This window comes from Peromyscus leucopus, chromosome 3 (genome assembly GCF_004664715.2).
Source record: "Peromyscus leucopus breed LL Stock chromosome 3, UCI_PerLeu_2.1, whole genome shotgun sequence".
NCBI lineage: Eukaryota > Metazoa > Chordata > Mammalia > Rodentia > Cricetidae > Peromyscus > Peromyscus leucopus.
Window position 1 is genome coordinate 158213691 of NC_051065.1, and position 19214 is coordinate 158232904.

The 19214-nt window shown below is 40.1% G+C and overlaps 1 protein-coding gene across 5 annotated transcripts in view; it reads left to right on the plus strand.

Annotated features, from left to right (window-relative positions):
• Positions 1-19214, plus strand: part of Rad18 (RAD18 E3 ubiquitin protein ligase) — a 90683-nt gene that overhangs the window by 8137 nt on the left and 63332 nt on the right. For 2 of the 5 annotated variants that reach the window (XM_028863877.2, XM_028863878.2), the window contains exons 3-7: positions 483-544; positions 1890-1960; positions 9984-10321; positions 11908-12007; positions 15968-16152. In XM_028863877.2, coding sequence (XP_028719710.1) covers positions 483-544; positions 1890-1960; positions 9984-10321; positions 11908-12007; positions 15968-16152 — 756 coding nt within the window. Of the gene's footprint in view, positions 1-482; positions 545-1889; positions 1961-6606; positions 6696-9474; positions 9845-9983; positions 10322-11907; positions 12008-15967; positions 16153-19214 lie in introns of those variants that run through there. The other 3 variants (XM_037204287.1, XM_037204285.1, XM_037204286.1) reach the window with 3 other exon arrangements.

A 19214-nucleotide genomic window follows, 5' to 3' on the forward strand; every position in this document is an offset into this window, starting at 1 on the left:
ATGCTGCCTCAGCTATGAAGAATTTAGTAGATACTTAGTTCCTGCTTGACTTGTAATATAGTTGTCTTGTGCTTTGTTGGCTCTAAAAAACCTTAGCCCTGTGTATTGTTTTGGCATCTGTTAAGTGTAGGGTGGTGGGCATCGCAGGGTTAGGATGTGGGTATCTGGCACATGTATAAAATAAACCTAGGGCTTCTATGTGTTCCCGTGGCTCATAAATGGAGCAAAGAGGGAGTGGTGTGTGTTTACAGAGTTGTGAGAGCTTAGAAATAAATGCGCTGCACTAGATGCATTTCCTTTCATTAACAATGCTTTTAGTTACATGTGTAGACACTTGTGGAGCAAGAAGGCGCTAGAAACTTAAAACTATAATGATGTAATGATGGAAGTACTCTAGTCTTAGTCCAAAATTTTGTTAAAAGTCAGATTCCTACATTACCGAATAGTGTAACTTCCTGTGCTACATTTTGTGTCTTTTTCAGATTGTTCTCTCTGTATAAGAAAATTTTTGTCCTATAAAACACAGTGTCCAACTTGTTGTGTGGTAAGTTTTTATTTTCTTTTTGAAAATTTTGTTGATTGGGGCAAGTTTTTTTGCTTTCTGTGTCCACAGAAATGCATGGGATCATATGTAGTCCTGAATTAAGCTACTTGACTGTTTCCAGGAAAGACTTCTGAAGTATATGGAAGAGACTTGGGTTTTGTTCTACTTCTCATCAGAATTTTTTTTTTTTTTTTTTTTTTTTGGTCTTTCGAGACAGGGTTTCTCTGTGTAGCTTTACGCCTTTCCTGGGATTCACTTGGTAGCCCAGGCTGGCCTCGAACTCATAGAGATCCGCCTGCCTCTGCCTCCCGAGTGCTGGGATTAAAGGCGTGCGCCACCACCGCCCGGCCTCAGAATTTTTTATACCCTAAATGTATTTTGTGAAGTAAAAGGCTATAGTACTCCTTGGCTCCTATAATTTATGTTTTTATGCTTCCTAACTTTTTATAATTTCTCACTTTGGATGAAAACTACTGGTGGGACTCTTTGTTTGTGAAGGACTGGTGTTTGTGTTTGTAGAGGAGGCAAGAGTTTCATGACAACTGGGCTCACCAAGCCTCCCTGGACTCTTACCACCCTCCCAGACCAGCCCATCAGAACAAATATCAGCAAGTGTGCTGTCCGTCCCTGAAGCTTTTTCTTGAGGTGAGGACAGGTAGAGAGGGAGATGGAATGGGAAATTAAACCTGTATCTGGGGAGAGAAAGAAGAGACACGCTCTCTTGAACAGGACACTGCCAGAAGCTGGAGGTGTGACCGTTCTGGCTGGTACATGGTGTCAGGATGTCTGTGAACTATTTCCCTGTGCCATAAACAGTGCAGTTGCCTCCAGCCTCGGAGGTCTTGGCCACTGCTGCTCTGCCTTTGTTCAGATGGACTGAGCACCAATGCGAACCAGATAGCATCCATGCTGCAGTGCTGGATGGTGTTTTTGTAGTTTTGAGTTCTTATTTTTAACCTTCTTTGAACACTTAATGCCTCTTGCAGTGTTATTACTTAGAAACTCCTCTCTTCTGTTTCTGAGTAAATTGGGGAAAGCTAGAGTTTTGGTATTTTGAAGAAAAATCCTTGCTCATGTTGAGTTTTGTCTTAATTGGTGCAGAGTAAATAGCAGATAGTTTTAACATGCTTTTGAGAGCTGTTATCAGGCTTCCAGTTAGCAGGTCCTGATTCACTGGCTAAAGTTCTGCGTTAGTATGAGATGAATTCACTTTATTCGGAGGCTTTCCTGGAAGACTAGTGGGACAGAGAGCTCCAGGAAGACAGGTCAGACATGTTCAAAAGCAAGATTGTGACAAATTAATTACTGTTTTTGACCTTTTCCATCTGTTGTTTCTCTTTTCTAGACAGTAACAGAACCAGACCTGAGAAATAACCGCCTTTTAGATGAACTGGTAAAAAGCATGAATTTTGCACGGTATGATTTAGTTTTGTGACTAACCCCTAACTGCCTTTGTGCTTTATGTGCACCTCCTCCCCATCCCCATTCAGTTAGGGAGTGCAGGGTTGCATACTGGAGCAGAAGAAGGGACGTGATGATAGCCATAGAATCTTCTCTATTTGATAGAAAGTCTCAGCTTCTGAACAATGAAGAGTCAAAGTATAGCTAAATTGGCTCTTTACTCATAGTTGGTGTTGTATTGCTACTGGGGTGTTAGGCTTTGAGGCTTTTTAGTGGATAGCACTAGAGAATATATGTGTTTATGCAGTTGTGTATACTAACACTTTTGTGTACACATACCTGTAATTGGTTCTGTTTGTATGTTTTAACCTATTAATCAGATTTACTCAGCATGTATAATATGGTACGCTGTGTGAGATATGCAACTGCTTCTCTGTAAAGTTCTCATAGATAGCTTTGCTCCTTCACTGTCAAATGCATGAATGTGTGAATACGAGTTTGGTTACCCAAAGGGGTATAAAAAGGCATGTTTTACCAAACATATCTGACATTGTTTTAATCATGTTATTAGTTCACATGTCCACATATAGAACTTGTTGTCTTGTTGGAACATTCTTGGAGATACTTTACTTTGCTTCTAAAAATATCGTCAGACTGCCATTAGAATTGTACATTTATTCATAGGTTTGTATCCTAAAGATGATCACGTTTGATACTCTGAATTCTCCTAATGCTCATTCTAGTAACTCTAGTTAGCTGTTTCCTTAGTGAGGCCACAGAAAGATGGTGTATTTTTCTAGATTAAGAAACTACATGGTTCTCTGATTCTCCTGTTGAAGTCATTGCTTTCTTACTGTAGTCTCTTGTCTATTAATACTTTTTTTTTGGCAGGGGGCAGGGATATGTGTGGATGTGACATGTGTACTTGTTAACATAGTTACACTTGCATGTGTGTGAGGGTATAGAAGCTGGAGATCAGTACAAGGTGTCTGTCTTTGATTACTCCCCACATTTTTGTGGAGTGTTTCTCACTGACTTGAAGTTTGAAAATTTAGGTAGGCTGACTAGCTGATAAGTTTCAGGGGTCTGCCTGTCTCTGCCTGGCCAGCCCCAACTTTTTATGGGGGTCCTGGGGCTAACTCAGGTCATCTTGCTTCCACCAAAGTCACTTAATGACTGAGCCGTCGGCTTGTGCGTCTGTATTTGAAGCTCCCTGATGGGCTCAGTCTTCTCCTGTGCTTGCCTTCTTGGCATTACCATTGTTACCGTCACCCTTGAGGTGCACATTTCTTGGGTGTTCACCATGTGCGGTGCTATGGTACGTCATCTGCAAAATGAATAGGGATGAAATAGAAGTTAATCGATAGCATTACTTGTTTGAACTCTGGTCTAAGATTGATGAGGGAAGAACTTTAATCTTATGACGAAACTGTAAGGCATTTATATTGCTTGTTGATTTTATTTCTTGTCTTTCTCATCTGCCGTTACCATTTCACATGCCATTTTGATTTTTAAAAATTTAATATTCTAAATTGAATAATAGGAAGATATGGGAAATAATTTAAAAGGTTTCAGATACAGGATGATATGGATTTTTTACATTTTTATTATTTTTATTTTACATTTACATTACATTACAATGACCTTTTGGCATTCATTTTCAAAGAACACACTTTTTCTTGGCTCATTTTAAATGTTCTTAGCCAGGTGTGGTAGTTCACCTTCATTCTACCATTCGGGAAGCAGAGGTTAGAGGATCATGGGTGTGAGGCTAGCTTGGGTTACATAACAAGACCCTGTGTTTTAGGGAAGACATTTTTAATCTTCTGTTTTGAAGAAGATTTTTTTAGATTTTTTTGTTGTTGTGTTTTTGTAAGGAGAGCATTATTCCTGCTCTAAGTGATAAAGTATTATTATTATTTTTTAATAGAGGCCAGTCTCCATCTATAGCATTGGTTTTGTGAATTGTTTGGGTTGGTCAAGTTTGGAGCTTTCTTTTGGTACTCCGTATGTAAGAATATGCACATTTTAGTCTGACCCCTCCCCAAGGCAGTTGATGGTTCTTAGGGAATGAGGAGTCATTTTCTTTCTTTTCCTTTCTTTTTTTTTTTTTTTTTTTTTGAGATAGAGTTTCTCTGTATAGTCTTGGCTGTCCTGGAACTTGGAGGTCTGCCTGCCTCTGCCTCTAGTGCTAGGATTAAAGGCGTGCACCACCACCACCTGGCAAGAAGCCATTTTCTTTACTGAGGTAGCCATTGGTAAGTATCTCTGTTCTAGCTCTGTTCTAGTAAGTAACCCCAGACCTCTTCTCATGCATGCAACCCCAAGTAAATCCAGTAGGTCAAAACAAAACAGAAGACATGAAAGTAGGAAGATAGGACCAGGGCTTGTTGGGAGGAAGAGTTCTGAGGGATTGGGGGGGGGCGGTAATAGAGGGCGAGGGAGGTAAATATGGTCAGAGTACAGTTTTATATGTTTGAAATTGTCAGAGAATTTACAAAAACATTTTAGATAACAATTATAGCAGATAATACTCATAGTATCTTACAAGCAGGATGTGAGTTCCCCTGTGGTTGTGGTTGTGTTGTCATTGACAGCATGCTGGCTCTGCATTCAGGTGGCACTGGACTCCAGTCCTGGTTCTCTAGTTATGATAACAATCAAGAGATTTACCCTTTTGACCCGTGTCTTCATCTGAAAAGATAAATGGTGCTGTTGATGGGATTACAGATGAGAGTTATATGAAGGTCTTTTCAATAGTACTTAGTACATAGGAATCCAAAACCAGATTTCTGTCACTACTGTGCATTTCCACCTCATACATTGATGCTCTAAGGTGCTATTAAGAATGTGCTGTAGGGGCTGGAGAGATGGCTCAGAGATTAAGAGCACTCGCTACTCTCTAGAGGCCTGGGGTTTGATTCTTAGCACCCATATGGCAGCTCACAAAGGTCTCTAATTCCAGTCCTAGGAGACTCAATTCCTTCTTCAGGCCTCTGCAGGCACTGCATACACATGGTACACAGATACATGTAGGTAAAAACTCATACATGTAAAATGAAAAAAGACAAAAAAAAAATGCTTTAGTGGCCTCTGTCTTCTTCATCAGATGGTTCTAAGCTGCTGTTTGTGTGTTTCAGATTAGAACAAACACTTGCAGGGACTCCAGTGGTGTAGCTAAATTCATTATATGGCCTTAATGGCTTATGCACCTAGAGACATATTGTGAGTTTTGATTCTTGGCCACATTCTACATTCTAAAGAGATGAGGTTACTTGTATAGTTAACAAGTCAGCAAGCTCTTCTATACTTGCTGAGTCACAGTTATTATATTCAGAGCAAGATGCCCTGTGGTGGGCTGTTTTGTGGCTTTGCCAGCTGTCTGAGATCTAATCTGTGTGCTTTCCAACTAGATGACTTGGACCTGGGACTTTATTTACCCATCTGTACAATAAAATGCTGGTTCCTTTCTGATAGTCTTTCCAGCTCTAAAAGTTCATAATCTGTCCGTGAGATAGCTGAGTACCTGTGATGAGTGCTGTTAGGTTCTACAGTGCCAGATCACTTTGATAAGGATTCATAAGGGAAAGTGACCAATTCCATTTAAATGTAAACATCAATTGGGAAATTAGCATTTCCACTCAACTTATTTTAGTGTATATAAATTATAAAATGTTTCTTGGTTTTAGATGTTCTCTGTTTTCATGTTTCTCAAGTCTTCAAACAGACTTTTCTTCCATATTTCAGACTCCTGTCAACAGCTTATCTCATATTTTCCTTGAGCCTCCTAAGAGCAAATAATGCTTAACATGTGCAAAGGGGACTGCTGATGCTCTTCTCTGTTCCATACCTGCTCTGATGATTGCTGTGACTCTGTGAACAGCAGCACTGGTGTGTGTGTGTGTGTATGTGTGTGTGTGTGTGTGTGTGTGTGTGTTGGATGTGTGTGCCATGGTATGTGTATGGAGGTGTTGTGGAATATTAGTTGAAGATGTATTACATTCATTTATGCCATGGAATATTTGTTTAATCATGCAAAGATATGTTGCATTCTTTTATGTTGCATTTGTTTAACTCTGTGAAGCTGTTTGTTACTTTGCCTGTCTAAAACACCTGATTGGTTTCCTAAAGAGCTGAATTGCCAGTAGCTAGTCAGGAGAGAGAAATGGGGGGGGTGGGGGGGAGGCAGACAGAGAGAATAAATAGAAAGAGAGAGAGAAAAGAGAGGAACAAGAAAAGGAAAAGGAGAGGAGGACATCAGGGGCCAGCCACCAGCTACACGGCCAGGCATGGAATAAGAAGGAAAGAAAAGATATACAGAAATGGAGAAAGGTAAAAACTCAGAGGCAAAAGGTAGACAGGATAATGTCAGTTAAGAAAAGCTGGCTAGAAATAAGCCAAGCTAAGACTGGGCATTTATAAGAGAGAATAAGTCTGTGATTATCTGGGAGCTGGGTGGCAGGTCCCCCAAAGAGTAAAGAGTTCAAACAAACAAACAAACAAAAAACCCCAACAACACGGAGGTCAAAGGACAACCATCAATATCATTCTTCGCTTTTCCACTTTGTTTGAGATGGGATCTCTTTGTTACTGCATAAACAGCCTAGCTGGCCTCTGAGCTTCTGGAATTTGTCTTGTGTCTGCCTCCCATCTCTCCACAGGGGCACCCTGGGATTGCAGGTGTTGTGTTACTACATCTGGCTTTTATACGACTTCTGGGGACCCAAATTCAGGTTGTGGAGCTTGTATGGTGAGCACTTTTACCTACTGTCTCCTCAGCCCTGTACTGAAATATCCTTTTAACTACTCTAGCTAAAGACTTTGGTGTCTCTCTGAATTTGCTTTTATTACCACTTAATTTGTTAATCCATTAATAAGTCCCACTGGCTCTATCTTCACAGTGCTTCCCAAGACTGAGTCTTTGATCTCCTTACCATCTAGAATCTGGTCCAAGTCAGTGCCATCCAACTGGACCGTGATCATTTCCTAATTGTATTCTTACTTTTACTTAGGCTCTCTTAAAATCCTTCCTGATGGTAGTAACTAAAGTGATCCCTTTAAAGCAAAAAGTGGGGTCATGTGTAAAGCCATTTAGTGTGTAAAGAACAATTAGTTCCTTGTGTTAGGCAGTTTTATGATGTGATAATAAAGTGCCCAAGCTGTGCACCTTATAAAGAGAAAAGATGATTTTGGTCCTTCTGGAGCTTTCAGTCCAAGACTGGGAGGTCTTCTGGGCTTACGCCTTTGGTGAGGATGGTATGTTATAGTAAAAGGACATTTTGGAGCAAGTGCTTGCATTCCAGGTGAGAGACAGAAGATAAGGACTGTGCCCATAGTCCTGTGTTAGGACATGCTCCAGTGGCCTTAAGGACCTCCCATCATGACCCACCTCTTAAATTAGATCCAGAGCAACCCCCAGACTAATACCATTGAACACTCAGGCTTCCAGGGAGCGTTTAACATCCACATGGTTGAATTCTCCATCTCACTGGAGCAGGAGCCCAAGTCCTTTCTGAGTTAGTCCTCTGGTTGCCTGCCATCTTGCTTCCTCTCAGCCTTCATGTTTGCCCTTTATTCAGCTGCAAGCCTTCTTGTTTCTCCGCTCTGTTGCTTTTAGGCCTAGACTTTGTGCTTGCTGTTCTTTGTAGGTGAACCAGTGTCTTCCCAGGTGGCCGCCTGGCTAAGACCCACTTTCTCTGAACTCTGTTGTCATAAGTTACCTTCTTAGGGAGGCTTTCTGACCAGCTGTAAAGAACCCTTACCTCATCTTCTCATGCTTGGCCGCATTTTATTTTATTTTGGTTTAATTTAGTTTAGCTTTTCTTGTGTGGGGCTGGCACCCTGAGCCTTCCACGTGCTAGGCAATCTCTCTACCACTGAGCTGTTTTCATAGCCCTTTGGCTCCATTGTATTATTACTTTTCACATAGGTTGTATAAGCCTGTTCTTTCCCCCTTATTTTATAACTTTCATGAGTATAGGATTTGCTTTCTATTGTGCTTCTCTGGCAAGAGTAGGTGGTACTGGAATAAGTTAATGGATTTTAATTTTAGCCCCGAGAATAGTTTATTGTGACCTTGCTGCTACTGTCTGCCATAGTCTTTATTGGCATGCCTTGAAATAAGAGAGCCATTTGAAATTAAATTCACTTGAATTGTGGAAGAAAGGCAAAAAATTATCACTAGTATGCTGAGAGGATCAGTGGTGTCTCATCTGCGGTTGAATACTGTCTCCTCTCTTTGTCATTACGAGAGGAAGGCTTTTTTCAGAACCTTCTTCTCTGTACTAAATCAGAGACTGGAAGGAAAAGAGACTTGAAGAGGATGGTTCTCTGTTTTCAACTTCTGTTTCTTCTCTAAGACCAAGACCAAGGTCCTTAGGTGTTTGTTTTAATCTCCCTGCTTTTCCCTCCCTCCAACTTCCTCCTCTCCCATCTTCCCTTCTTTCCCCATCTCCCTCCTCTTGTTTGATCTCTCTCCCCCCTTTTCTTGTTTTTTGTTAGACATGGCATCACTATGTACCTGAAATTGGGCTTGAATTAGAATCTTCTGCTTCAGCCTCCTTAATGCTGATATTATAGCCACACACCACCACCCTTAGCTTAGTTTTTCTTTATTTTTAGTCTTTGTTTTTTTTAATTGTGGAAGAATTTAAATACATATGAAAGTAGGGAAGATAGTATAATGAACCCACCCTCTTCCCTACTTGTACCTAACTTTTCCTGTGGAAATGAAAATTTTTCTTTCTCTTTTTGTAGTTTTTATACTCTTTATCCCTGGCTCCTGTTTTTGTTCTTACCTTTGGCTCAGGACATTTTCTGCAGTTTTAAGAGACATGGTGGTGTTAGACATCTGTGTCTGGTCAGTTGTGGGGGAGATGTCTCACTTGCGCTATCACTAATGATTGATACTAGTGAGTTGTTGTTTTTTAAGTAACATTTTATCAGGTTGAGTTCTAGTCCTGCTAGGGCTGCATAGTGAGACCCTGCACAGAAAGAAAAGAAGAGAGAAAAGGAAGGAGGGAGGGAGGTAAACAAAGAAGCAGAGCTTTACTAAACCCAGACAGGCAGGAAAGGAAAACTATACTCCAATAGTCTCTCACAAACGGTCACAAAAATCATTGGCAAAATAGTAAAACCTAGGCATAAAAATTTAAGTTACATTGACAAATCAACTAATGTAACTATATTAGCAAAATAAAGTAGAAAAATGTGTCTAATCATAATGCTGAAAATGTATTTGATACAGTTTGGTACTAATTCATTGTAAAAATAAACTTCTCAGCTGTGTCTTTTGAATATTTTATGGCTTGATTAGTAGCTATTTTCTTTTTTCTTTGTGAAGATTAGGGACCAAATATTGTAGAAGCTGCAAAATCTTTCTTTGATTTTGAACAAAAGTGTATTTTGTTCTGACAAGCAATTAAATTATCAGCTTTTTGCTTTTGTTCCATTAAAGATTGGTGCAATGTATTATTAGATTCTATTTTAATTTTACACACACATATATACATGCATACACATGTGTTTTACACATGTAGAAGTAAACACACATATGCATGAATGCACATTTGTGTAAACACACATTCTGTGCACACAATGTGGTCCCCTTTGCTGAGGTACAGCCTCTGTGACGTCTCACCACTATCCCTATGGTCTTCATAAGAGTATTTACACTTTGGCTGGGCTAAGCTAAACATCTTTCCAGCACTGGTCGCTGGCATCTGTTTACCAATGTCTGTTTCCTACCAGACCCCTGTGGGTTTTTTTTTTCTTTGTCTACCCTGGAGATGATTGCAGATGGGTGTGAAATTTCCTTCTCATGGCTCCCACATGCCAAGCACCCTGTATCCCTAGTCCTTATCACCTCTGCCCAGAATTGAGTGCTCCTCTTTCTAGACGGTGAGTTTGGTTGTGATTGTGGCATAAATTCTGTGTTTCGGAGAAACAAGGGTTAATTGGGAAGATCCCAGGTATAATGTCTAATTTGACATCTTCATTTCCCATCTTTTTTCCCTCCTCCTTTGGTATGTGTTTCAAGGACTCGCCTGTTGCAGTTTGCTTTAGAGTCACCACCCATATCTCCCGTGTCTTCCATCTCAAAGAAAGTTGCTGTTAAAGTACATAATACTGAGGCCATCAAACATCCTGTCAAACAGGGGAACAGGCTGATGGACAAGTTTCTGCTTAGAGAAACTGGTGAGTGTGTAGCAGACTTGTTGGGAAAAGAGAACGACAGGAAATTCAGCCCTCACAAAGAGATAAGCACCTCTGCTGAGATTAAAGAGACAAGTCTGGTCGGAAAGGCGGTACTTGGTCCCTCGGATGCTAATGGTCCTGTGACACCCTCTACATCCACCATGAAGCTGGATACTAAAGGTAGGAAGTCATTTTTATGTATGCCTTTTCCAACTTAAGGAAGTCTCATTCACGTGGTGTAAGATGAATAGGCAGCACTTTTGAGGGGGAAGTAAGAGGGATGATAGACCAGGTTTCACCTTACCATGCCTCAGACATTGATGCAGTCAGTGCTTAGAGGTAGGTTTCTTGTCTTTTTCATAGAATAGGAATCAGGAAGATTCTTGCAGAAGTGAAATAGTTTAATAGTTAATGCTTCTCATGGTAGCTTTCTGTTTTTAGGTTGGAACTCTCTCACCTCCAGTTCAGTTAACTTTTTTTTTCTTTTTCTTTTTTTTTTCTTTGAGACGGGGTTTCTCTGTGTAGTTTTGGAGCCTGTCATGGAACTCACTCTATAGACCAGGCTGGGCTCGAACTCACAGAGATCTGCCTGCCTCTGCCTCCCAGTGCTGGGATTAAAGGCATGCGACACTACGGCCCGGTCATTCATCCAGTTAACTCTTAAAGAGGCCTCCATTTTATACTACTGGTTGAACATTTCCTTGATGCTCTGCCTGTAGCTGAATGCCTTTTGGCATGTGACATGAGCTTCAGTGACCCTGCCTTATTTCCTAGCTCTCCCTCCTAGAATGTCTCCGAAGCCAAGTTGTTATCTCACGCTTCCTATAGTGCACCCATAGACTGACAGAGTAAGTGAAAACCAGTGCTGGTGTGCCACCTATTTGGGAAATACAAGTTTACAAGAACACATATTATCTCTAATGTTTTCATGCTGCAGTGGTGCCAGAGCCAGGATTATGGTGTGAAGGGTGATCTGGAAAGCCCACAGCCAGTCTCTATGACCCCATCTTTTACTAGGAATGTGTGTCTTTAGCAAACCCATACAACCCACAGTTGAAGGCCAGTAGTGTTTGTAAAGATTTTTGTTTGTTTTTCCATGTTTTGTTTTTAGTTTCATAGGGACAGGTTTTCAACTCTTGTAGAACTTTTTTTCCCAAACGAAATCTTAGAATGAATCATAACATATAAAATAGATACAATTCTCTGTATTCTATTAAAAATCAGAGTAAGGAGCCTAGAGAGTGTGGTGCCACAAGTCTCCCTTCTTTGGCCAGTGCTCTTTACCCATGGTACCTCCATATTCACTGATACCCCCACATTCACTGCATCGCCACAAAACTGCAGCGTTAATAAGGCATACCTGGCCCAGGAGCAGGGAGGGTCAGTAGGTTCAGCCAGATTGCACAAGCCAGCCAAGCTTTGGTTTTATTCATAGTTGTAGCTTCATTACAGAGCTGTTGAGATTGCTTCTGTCCTGTGTGAGATGGTCCTAGGGCCTGGAAAAACTCAGCATTATGGTTTGCTGGTACCTTGGTAGAAAAGTTACAACTTCCAAACTTACTCTAGGCCCAGGATTCTGATTATGTGACTTCCCACAAAGTAGCTAGTTACTAGTAACCGGGTTGTCTGCTCTCCTTGCTCTTGTGGGTTTTTCTAAGAGTAGATTATCTGAGATTCTGTCTTTTCTCTTAGTTTTACCTTTTCTCTGGCTAACAAATTCATTCTCTCTCTCTCTCTCTCTCTTTCTCTCTCTTTTTTAAATGCAGTGTCTTGTCCTGTTTGTGGGGTCAGCATTCCAGAAAATCATATCAATAAGCATTTAGACAGTTGCTTGTCACGTGAAGAGAAGAAGGAGAGCCTCAGAAGGTAAGAAAGCTGGGCTTAGCCGCTGTCCTGCTTTGGCTGGGTGCTTCTGTGGGCCTAGCCACTGTCCTGCTTTGGCTGGGTGCTTCTGATGCTTTGTAGACGGGCATCAAACTAGGACTCCTTTTGTCCTGGTGACTAGTACTCCTGTTTCCTTGACTGCTTGATTTTTTCTTTAACAACTGGTTCCTTTTCCATCCCCTCACTCTTGTTCCTTTAGCTCACTCTGCCACATGTCAGTAGTGGATCAGTGCTTTAGAGAAACTACTGACTTAGAATCACTTGTCTTTGTTGTTGTTTGTTTTTTTTGAAACAGTGTTTCTCTGTGTAGCCCTGGCTCTCCTGGAACTCACTCTGTAGACCAGACTGGCCTCGAACTCACAGAGATCTGCCTAGGCATGCACCACCACAACCAGGCTAATTCACTTATCTTTTAAACTTACTTTCTTTTTAGAATTCTCAAACTGTCATGTAAAGGCCTTGCCCCCAAAAAGCAAAAGACAACTTGAATTTGGAACATATAAAATCTTTCATTAATTCTTTGGATGTTTTAATATTTTAAATAAAATCTTTAAATAATTTAATATTTTAAGTATTAATTTAAATCAAACTTATTCTATATTTATCTGTCTGTCTGTATTTATGTGATACTGAGAATTAAGTCCAAAGCCTACTACCTAGTGAGCTTCTTCAAAAATCAGTTTTCGAATAGGCTGTTCTAGTAACATATGTAAAAATGATACAGAAGAATATTTTTGGCTGAGTATGGTAGTGTATGCCTGCACTCCTAGCATTCAGGAGGCTGAAGCAGGAGACTCAAGGGTCACATAGACTACTGAAAAGTAGGTCAGCCTAGGCTGCATGGTGACATTCCAGCCCCACGTCCCTATTTCCTCCTCCCTTGCCAGAGAGTGTATGGACCGTAATGATCTTCTCTCCAAAACACCAAGAGATGGCATTACAAATAAATTGTGAGGTCAGTATTTGTACCTAAACTACTTTGCTACTTTGCCTTCTTTGTGTATCAAAGTCACCAAATCTAAAATTAGTTCACTTTGTGTGTTCAGAAGTGATGTTTTAATTGAAGTTAAATTGCAGGGCTTCAGGAATCTGGCTGGTAGAGACAATAAGGAAGTAGAAGTGTCGTGTTTGAGTCTGGTGATGGTAGAGAGATGTGTTTGGGAGAGGCATGGGCAGCAAGGTCAAGGGCAGAGTTTATTTTTAGAGGTAGGGTACAGGCCTCAATCTTCTGCCATTGTCAGATATAAGTAGAACAGTGGCGAGCACAGGGAATGAAGTTGGGGAAAGTTGGAGAGAATAGGTGGAATCGAGAGAGCCATGGAAAAGAGGAGGCTGATGATGATAGTAGTGATGCCTGGAAAGTCGGAGGAGGGGATGATTGGCTCTTCTGTTTTGAAGAGATTCTCCCCAAAGCATTCTCTCCAAAGACAGGACCATCTTACTGATTTAATTATTAAAACTACAAAGGTGCCACTCAATTTTTATGAGTAAGTTTGGAGTGAATGCAGGTTTCAAGGGACAGGCTGTACTGGTGTAACTTACGAAGGCTGCTATTGAAGTGTGGCCACGTGTTGCTAACTCACAGCACAGGCTGTCCTTGACTCCAAGCCTGAGCAGTCCTGTGCTCACAAGGACTGCCTTCTTGTACCCACAAATTTGTTGATGGGAATAGAATTTAGATGTTTATGTTGCTTAGTTAGGGGGAATTTGGAGTAGGACAAATCAGTAGCTCCCAGGATGACTTCTAGGCCATAAGTATCTCATAACTTGCTTTTTTCCTTCTGTTTCTCCCCAGAGAATGAGTCAGAAGTAGAAAAGCTGAGTATTTTCTTCCTGGAGAGTAAGAAATTGGCACTGATAATCTTGTTTAGATTGTTCTCTTTCTAGACGTATCTGTTGTATTCTTCTAATACTTTGAGCTCTGTTCAGTGGTGGTCCAAATCTGGCTGCACAGAGAGCCCTGCCAGTGGGTCCTCAGTACAGCTTAGAACTGTGCCACTCTTAGCAGATTGAAGGTGCTGAGAAGTCCTCCACTCAGGTAGCTGCTGGAGTTTGTTGTATTTCATAACTCCTATTTTTTTTTTTTTTACTCCAAGGTGGTGTGGTTTTTTTCTTTTTGTTTGTTTTTTATTTTATTTTTTTGTTTTGTTTTGTTTTTGTCCTCACAAGTCATTTTCTACAAAATTTTCAGGCACACTTAGGGAAACATGGAGCTGAATCTTTTTGGTTATATCCTGGCCTGGGTTTTGGTCACCTGAGAATCTCTGTGTCTTACAGTCTCTTTTTACAACACTAAAATATCAACTGCTGGGTGTGGCTGCTAGCTCTTACCCCACCCTATATGGAACTGTCAATACAACTCTTTCTATTGAAGTCCTGGTTCTGAGACTCTGACATGTGATTCAGCTTCACTGAGTCAGCATAGACAAGATCAGTGTCATGTGATGCTTGGGGAACTGCTTCTCTGGCTTCATAGTGTCAAATTCTGTATTTTATTTTAATTTTATGTGCACTGGTGTTTTGCCTGCATGTATGTCTGTGTGAGGGTGTCAGAAGCCCTGGAACTGGAGTTAGACAGGTGTGAGCTGCCATGTGGGTGCTGGTAATTGAACCTCTGGAAGAACAGCCAGCTCTTAACTGCTGAGCCATCTCTCCAGCCCCCATAGATTCAAATTCTTGACAGAGATGGTTGATGTCTGGTGTTGCTTTCATTGTGAATGCCAGTGGACACTACAGATCTTTGTTAGAATTTCATAGTTGTAAATGTAATTGTCTGTCCTTGATAAAATAAATGTTTTAGTTGGAGACTTAATGAATTGTTTCTCCTTTTGTGCTTGTCGTAAACACTGCAAAATGATTCAGTTGAACTTCCTACTGTGATTTTATTTTACCATAATGTCAGCAGTCTTGTAGAGCCCAATTGGATGACATTAGAAGAAGAATGGTTTGGGAAAAATGTACTCTGTTGAGGTTTGCAGGTCCTTTTATAATTAAGTAGTTATTTCTGGCTTTCAGGCTTTACTAACAGAGCATAAAAGAGATTTAGCCAGAAAATGATCCTTGTGCGGGTAGAACTGTTTTATCTATACTTGACTGTAATAGTGCTCTCAGTATGACCTTTGGACAACGGCATCAGATTTACCTTAGGAAACTGGAAAGTAAAGATTTTCAGTTTCCACCTGAGGCCTGCACCATGTGGCTGGGTGCTGCAGAGAAAGTGACTGAGCATCTGCATTTAAAGCACACTCTCCTGGTAGTTCTAAGGTCCCTGAAGTTTGGGAAGCCAGCTTTTTTGAACTCTCCATGTTTATCTTTTAAAAAAATCTTTTGTTTTAAGCCCTGTTACCCTTAAGATCTTACTAATTTGCTGTTGTTATTTTGAAATGATTGCAATTGTAAAGACCACTTTGAAAACTGCTTATTATGCACTTAATTGCCCATAGGGCTGAACCTCTAGTCAGAATGCATATACTGACTCCCTTGCCCATCTAGCTTCCTTTTTGTGGGTGTGGATAGGCATGTTCATGTGTAGGGGGTGTATGTGTATGTTAGCATGTGTGTGAAAGACAGAGGTCAGTCCTGGGTATCATACTCAGGAGTGTATTCTACCTTGTTCTTTGAGACAGAGTCTCTTAATGGGACTTGGCTTTGCTGGTTAGTTAGGCTATCTGGCTAGCAAGCTCTAGGGTTGCCCTTGTTTTCACATCCTGAACTTTTTATATGGATGGCAGAGGTCAAACTCATGCTTGTGAGGCAAGTACTTCATTGACTAAGCTAAGAGGATCTCCCTATCCTCTTCTTTTTTATCTTAATGGCTCAACTATTTTTCTAGTCAGCCAGGTGTTATGAAGGTAAATTACTCTTATTGAGACTGTTTGATAATTCACAATAATCCTCAGATCTCTCTCTCTCTTTCTCTCTCTCCCCCCCCCTCCATTTTAGTTCTGCTCACAAAAGGAAGCCGCTGCCCAAAACTGTGTATAACTTGCTCTCTGACCGTGATTTAAAGAAAAAGATGAAACAACATGGATTATCTGTTCAAGGAAGCAAACAGCAGCTTATTAAAAGGCACCAAGAATTTGTACACATGTACAATGCCCAGTGTGATGCTTTGCATCCTAAATCAGGTAAAGTAATACATTTGTGCTCATCTTTGGATAAAGCAAGTATGTAGCTCAGAGATTATAAGGAAGAATTTTCATAAGTACTTTTTTGGCAGTAGTTGAGATATGCAAATGAATTTTTTCGAGAGCTACCTGGAGAACACTATGCTAAGGCCATCTTCTTCTCAGGTGGTCTCATAGCCCCAGTTCCCTTTGCAGAGGAATCACTTTTACCAGTTTTTTGAGTGTCTTTCCAGAGATGGCAATGGTGGTAAAATGATCTAGAGTCCTGCATTTCTACTACTTTATGCTGAGTGACTGTGAACAAGTCACGTCTCTGTACTTTAGTTTTCTCATCTATAAAATGAGGATTACAATCCTACATGTTGTATAATGTCTTTGAAGTGGTAGGATACATCCAAACTACCTAGTACAGTACCTCAGCAAGTTCTTAGAACTCCATAGATGTTTCCATTATGATTATTATACACAAACAGGCATCCTTAGTCGATAGTGATTCATAAAAATGTCAGTATCCTCCACATAGTTTTCACTTGACCTTGCATACATTTTGGAGTTCTTTATAGGTAAGAACTCCAAAATTTAGAATTGCTTTATGTTTGAAAAAATGAAGAGTGATATAAAAAAACAGAAAAGTGCATGGTATGTTAAATTTTCATTAAGTGAAAATGCCTCCTAGATTATGGTCAGTATCCTAGACTCTCCTTCCTCCCAGTCTGGTTGTCTCCATACATCTGACCACTGTTTATTCACTCTGCCTCCTTTATCCCTAGTTTCAGTGCCTTCATGGTTAAAGCTCTTTTTTTCTACACTACATTCTGTCCACTACTTTACCCAGGCTCAAGCTCCTTTTCTTTTTAAATTGTACACTTTTTATTTTTTTCTGTTGTTTTCTGTGAATTAGGATAAGTGTATTGAGCAGTAGTCATGCCATAGCTTGAATGTTATACTATTATAAGATTTCTTCCACCAAACAAATTAGTTCATTACTTTTTAATTTAGCCTCACTGAAATAGTCAAGACATGGGCAGAATGCAGTCCAATTCTTTGCTAGCGTATAACACAAATGGCCTCTATTCTTGTCCTAGTTCTTTGTAGAGCTCTTACCCTCTGAAGCCTCTTGAGTACAATCTTCATTGTCCACATCTCAGTGTTCTGGTATTCCTCTTTTCTACCACAATGGCCTTTCAGGCTATACTTAGAGTATTTGAGGACTCTAGCCTGCAGCCTCACACTCTTCCACAGCCCTTCTTCATGTTACTTCCAAAGGCCTGTGAATCGCATGGCCAGGTTTTTCACAATTGACTTCATTTTCTGTACTGATTTTTTGTTTTTGTTTTTCGAGACAGGGTTTCTCTGTATAGCCCTAGCTGTCCTGGAACTCGCTCTGTAGACCAGGCTGGTCTTGAACTTAGAGATTCACCTGCCTCTGCCTCCCAAGAGCTGGCATTATTAAAGGCGTGCACCACTAACTCAACTTGTTCTGTACTACTTTTTTTTTTTTTTTTGTATCAGTTATTTTTCTTCTCGGTGTGACCAAATACCTGAGAAGAAGCAACGTCAAGAAGAGAAGATTTATTTTGACTCATTGATTGAGGCGACACATGAGTGGGAAGGCATGGCAAAGTTTATGATTCTGAGTGTGCAGCTGACACTCCTACCATCTCTGTGCCAGAAAGCAGAAAAATGGGAGTGCTGGCATTCTGTAGAAGCAGCCTACAATTGGTGTTCCTGTGTCTGAGCTTCTCAGTTGTGTTTTTGTTATTTTATGTTTTTATGCTTTCTTGGTAGCCACCCTTGGCCTTTTGCAATCCATCAGAAAGTGTATTTGTGATCTTAATCAGTAGGTCATTGCAGACTATCTCCTGGACATTGCTTTTTGTCACCTAATGCTCCTGATCACTCCCAATCTTGCCACCTGTTTTTGGGTTTTAGGACATGTAGTTGCTGTTTGACTTGAGGGATTCAAGCAAAATTATAGTTGGATAGATTGTCTAGTTTTTTCCTTGTCATTATAGTAAGGGTAATGGTATTGTTAGCTCTCTATACCCTAAACAGAATCAGAAATCTTTCTGAAGATTGTTTAAACCCTTATGTTGTACCCACCCTAACATAATTTTCTTACTACTGTAGAGTGTGCCGGATGTCTTGAATGGTACTTGTGTTAATGCATGGGATAGAATATAACTGCTTTTCCTTTCCTATGATACCTGGACTCAGTAAGCTCCCAAGGAGATAAACAGTTCTTGCTTACAGATGATACTGTTTACATTGCTTCTACCAGCTTTATAATATTAAGGAGGCAGATACATATCAGTGCTTGGGAAAGAAAATCTTTTGTTTAAGTGAAGCAGTTGCTCTGAATTTAAAAATAAACTTTAGTAGGATTATTTGAAGTTGATATAGACGGGAGATTGAGGTGGGTGTAGAGGGAGATCGAATGAGGTGGCAATAGAGGGGGGATTAACTAAGAATTACTCTCATTTCACCCATGTATTTACCCTACAATGTAACTAACCAATGATTAAGCCATCCTAGTTTTTTTGTCTACCTTTTAAAGCCTCTCCATAGAATATTTTGAAGTGACTTGACTTAGTATCTTTTTACATATAAACGAATATAAATGATTGTCAGTTCTTATTCTGTACCTCATGCACTTAAATAGATGGACTCTTGATACTAAAAGACAGCATTTGCAAAATTTGCACTATTTATGTTTAAAGAAAGACATTTAATGTGTGATCTCCCTGCTATGGGTGGTTTGAAACTTTCTCCAGATACTGGTTTTGGAGGCAAGGGCATTTCCCGTGGTATTTGTAGATCTTTCTCTCTCTTTGCCAAGTTTCACTACATTTAATATATTGAAGTTTGAGTAGTTATCCTCTAAGAATTTAACTCATAGTAGTAAATTAATTCTCATATTTCATTGGAGTTGCTGTTTATATATTCAAGAGAGAAGGCAAAAATAACATGGTATTTCTTACAATTTTATTTTGATATGTAGAAGAGTTGAATGTTAAAATTCCACATTCTTCTTTTAATGTATTACTTTGAAATATTGTTAG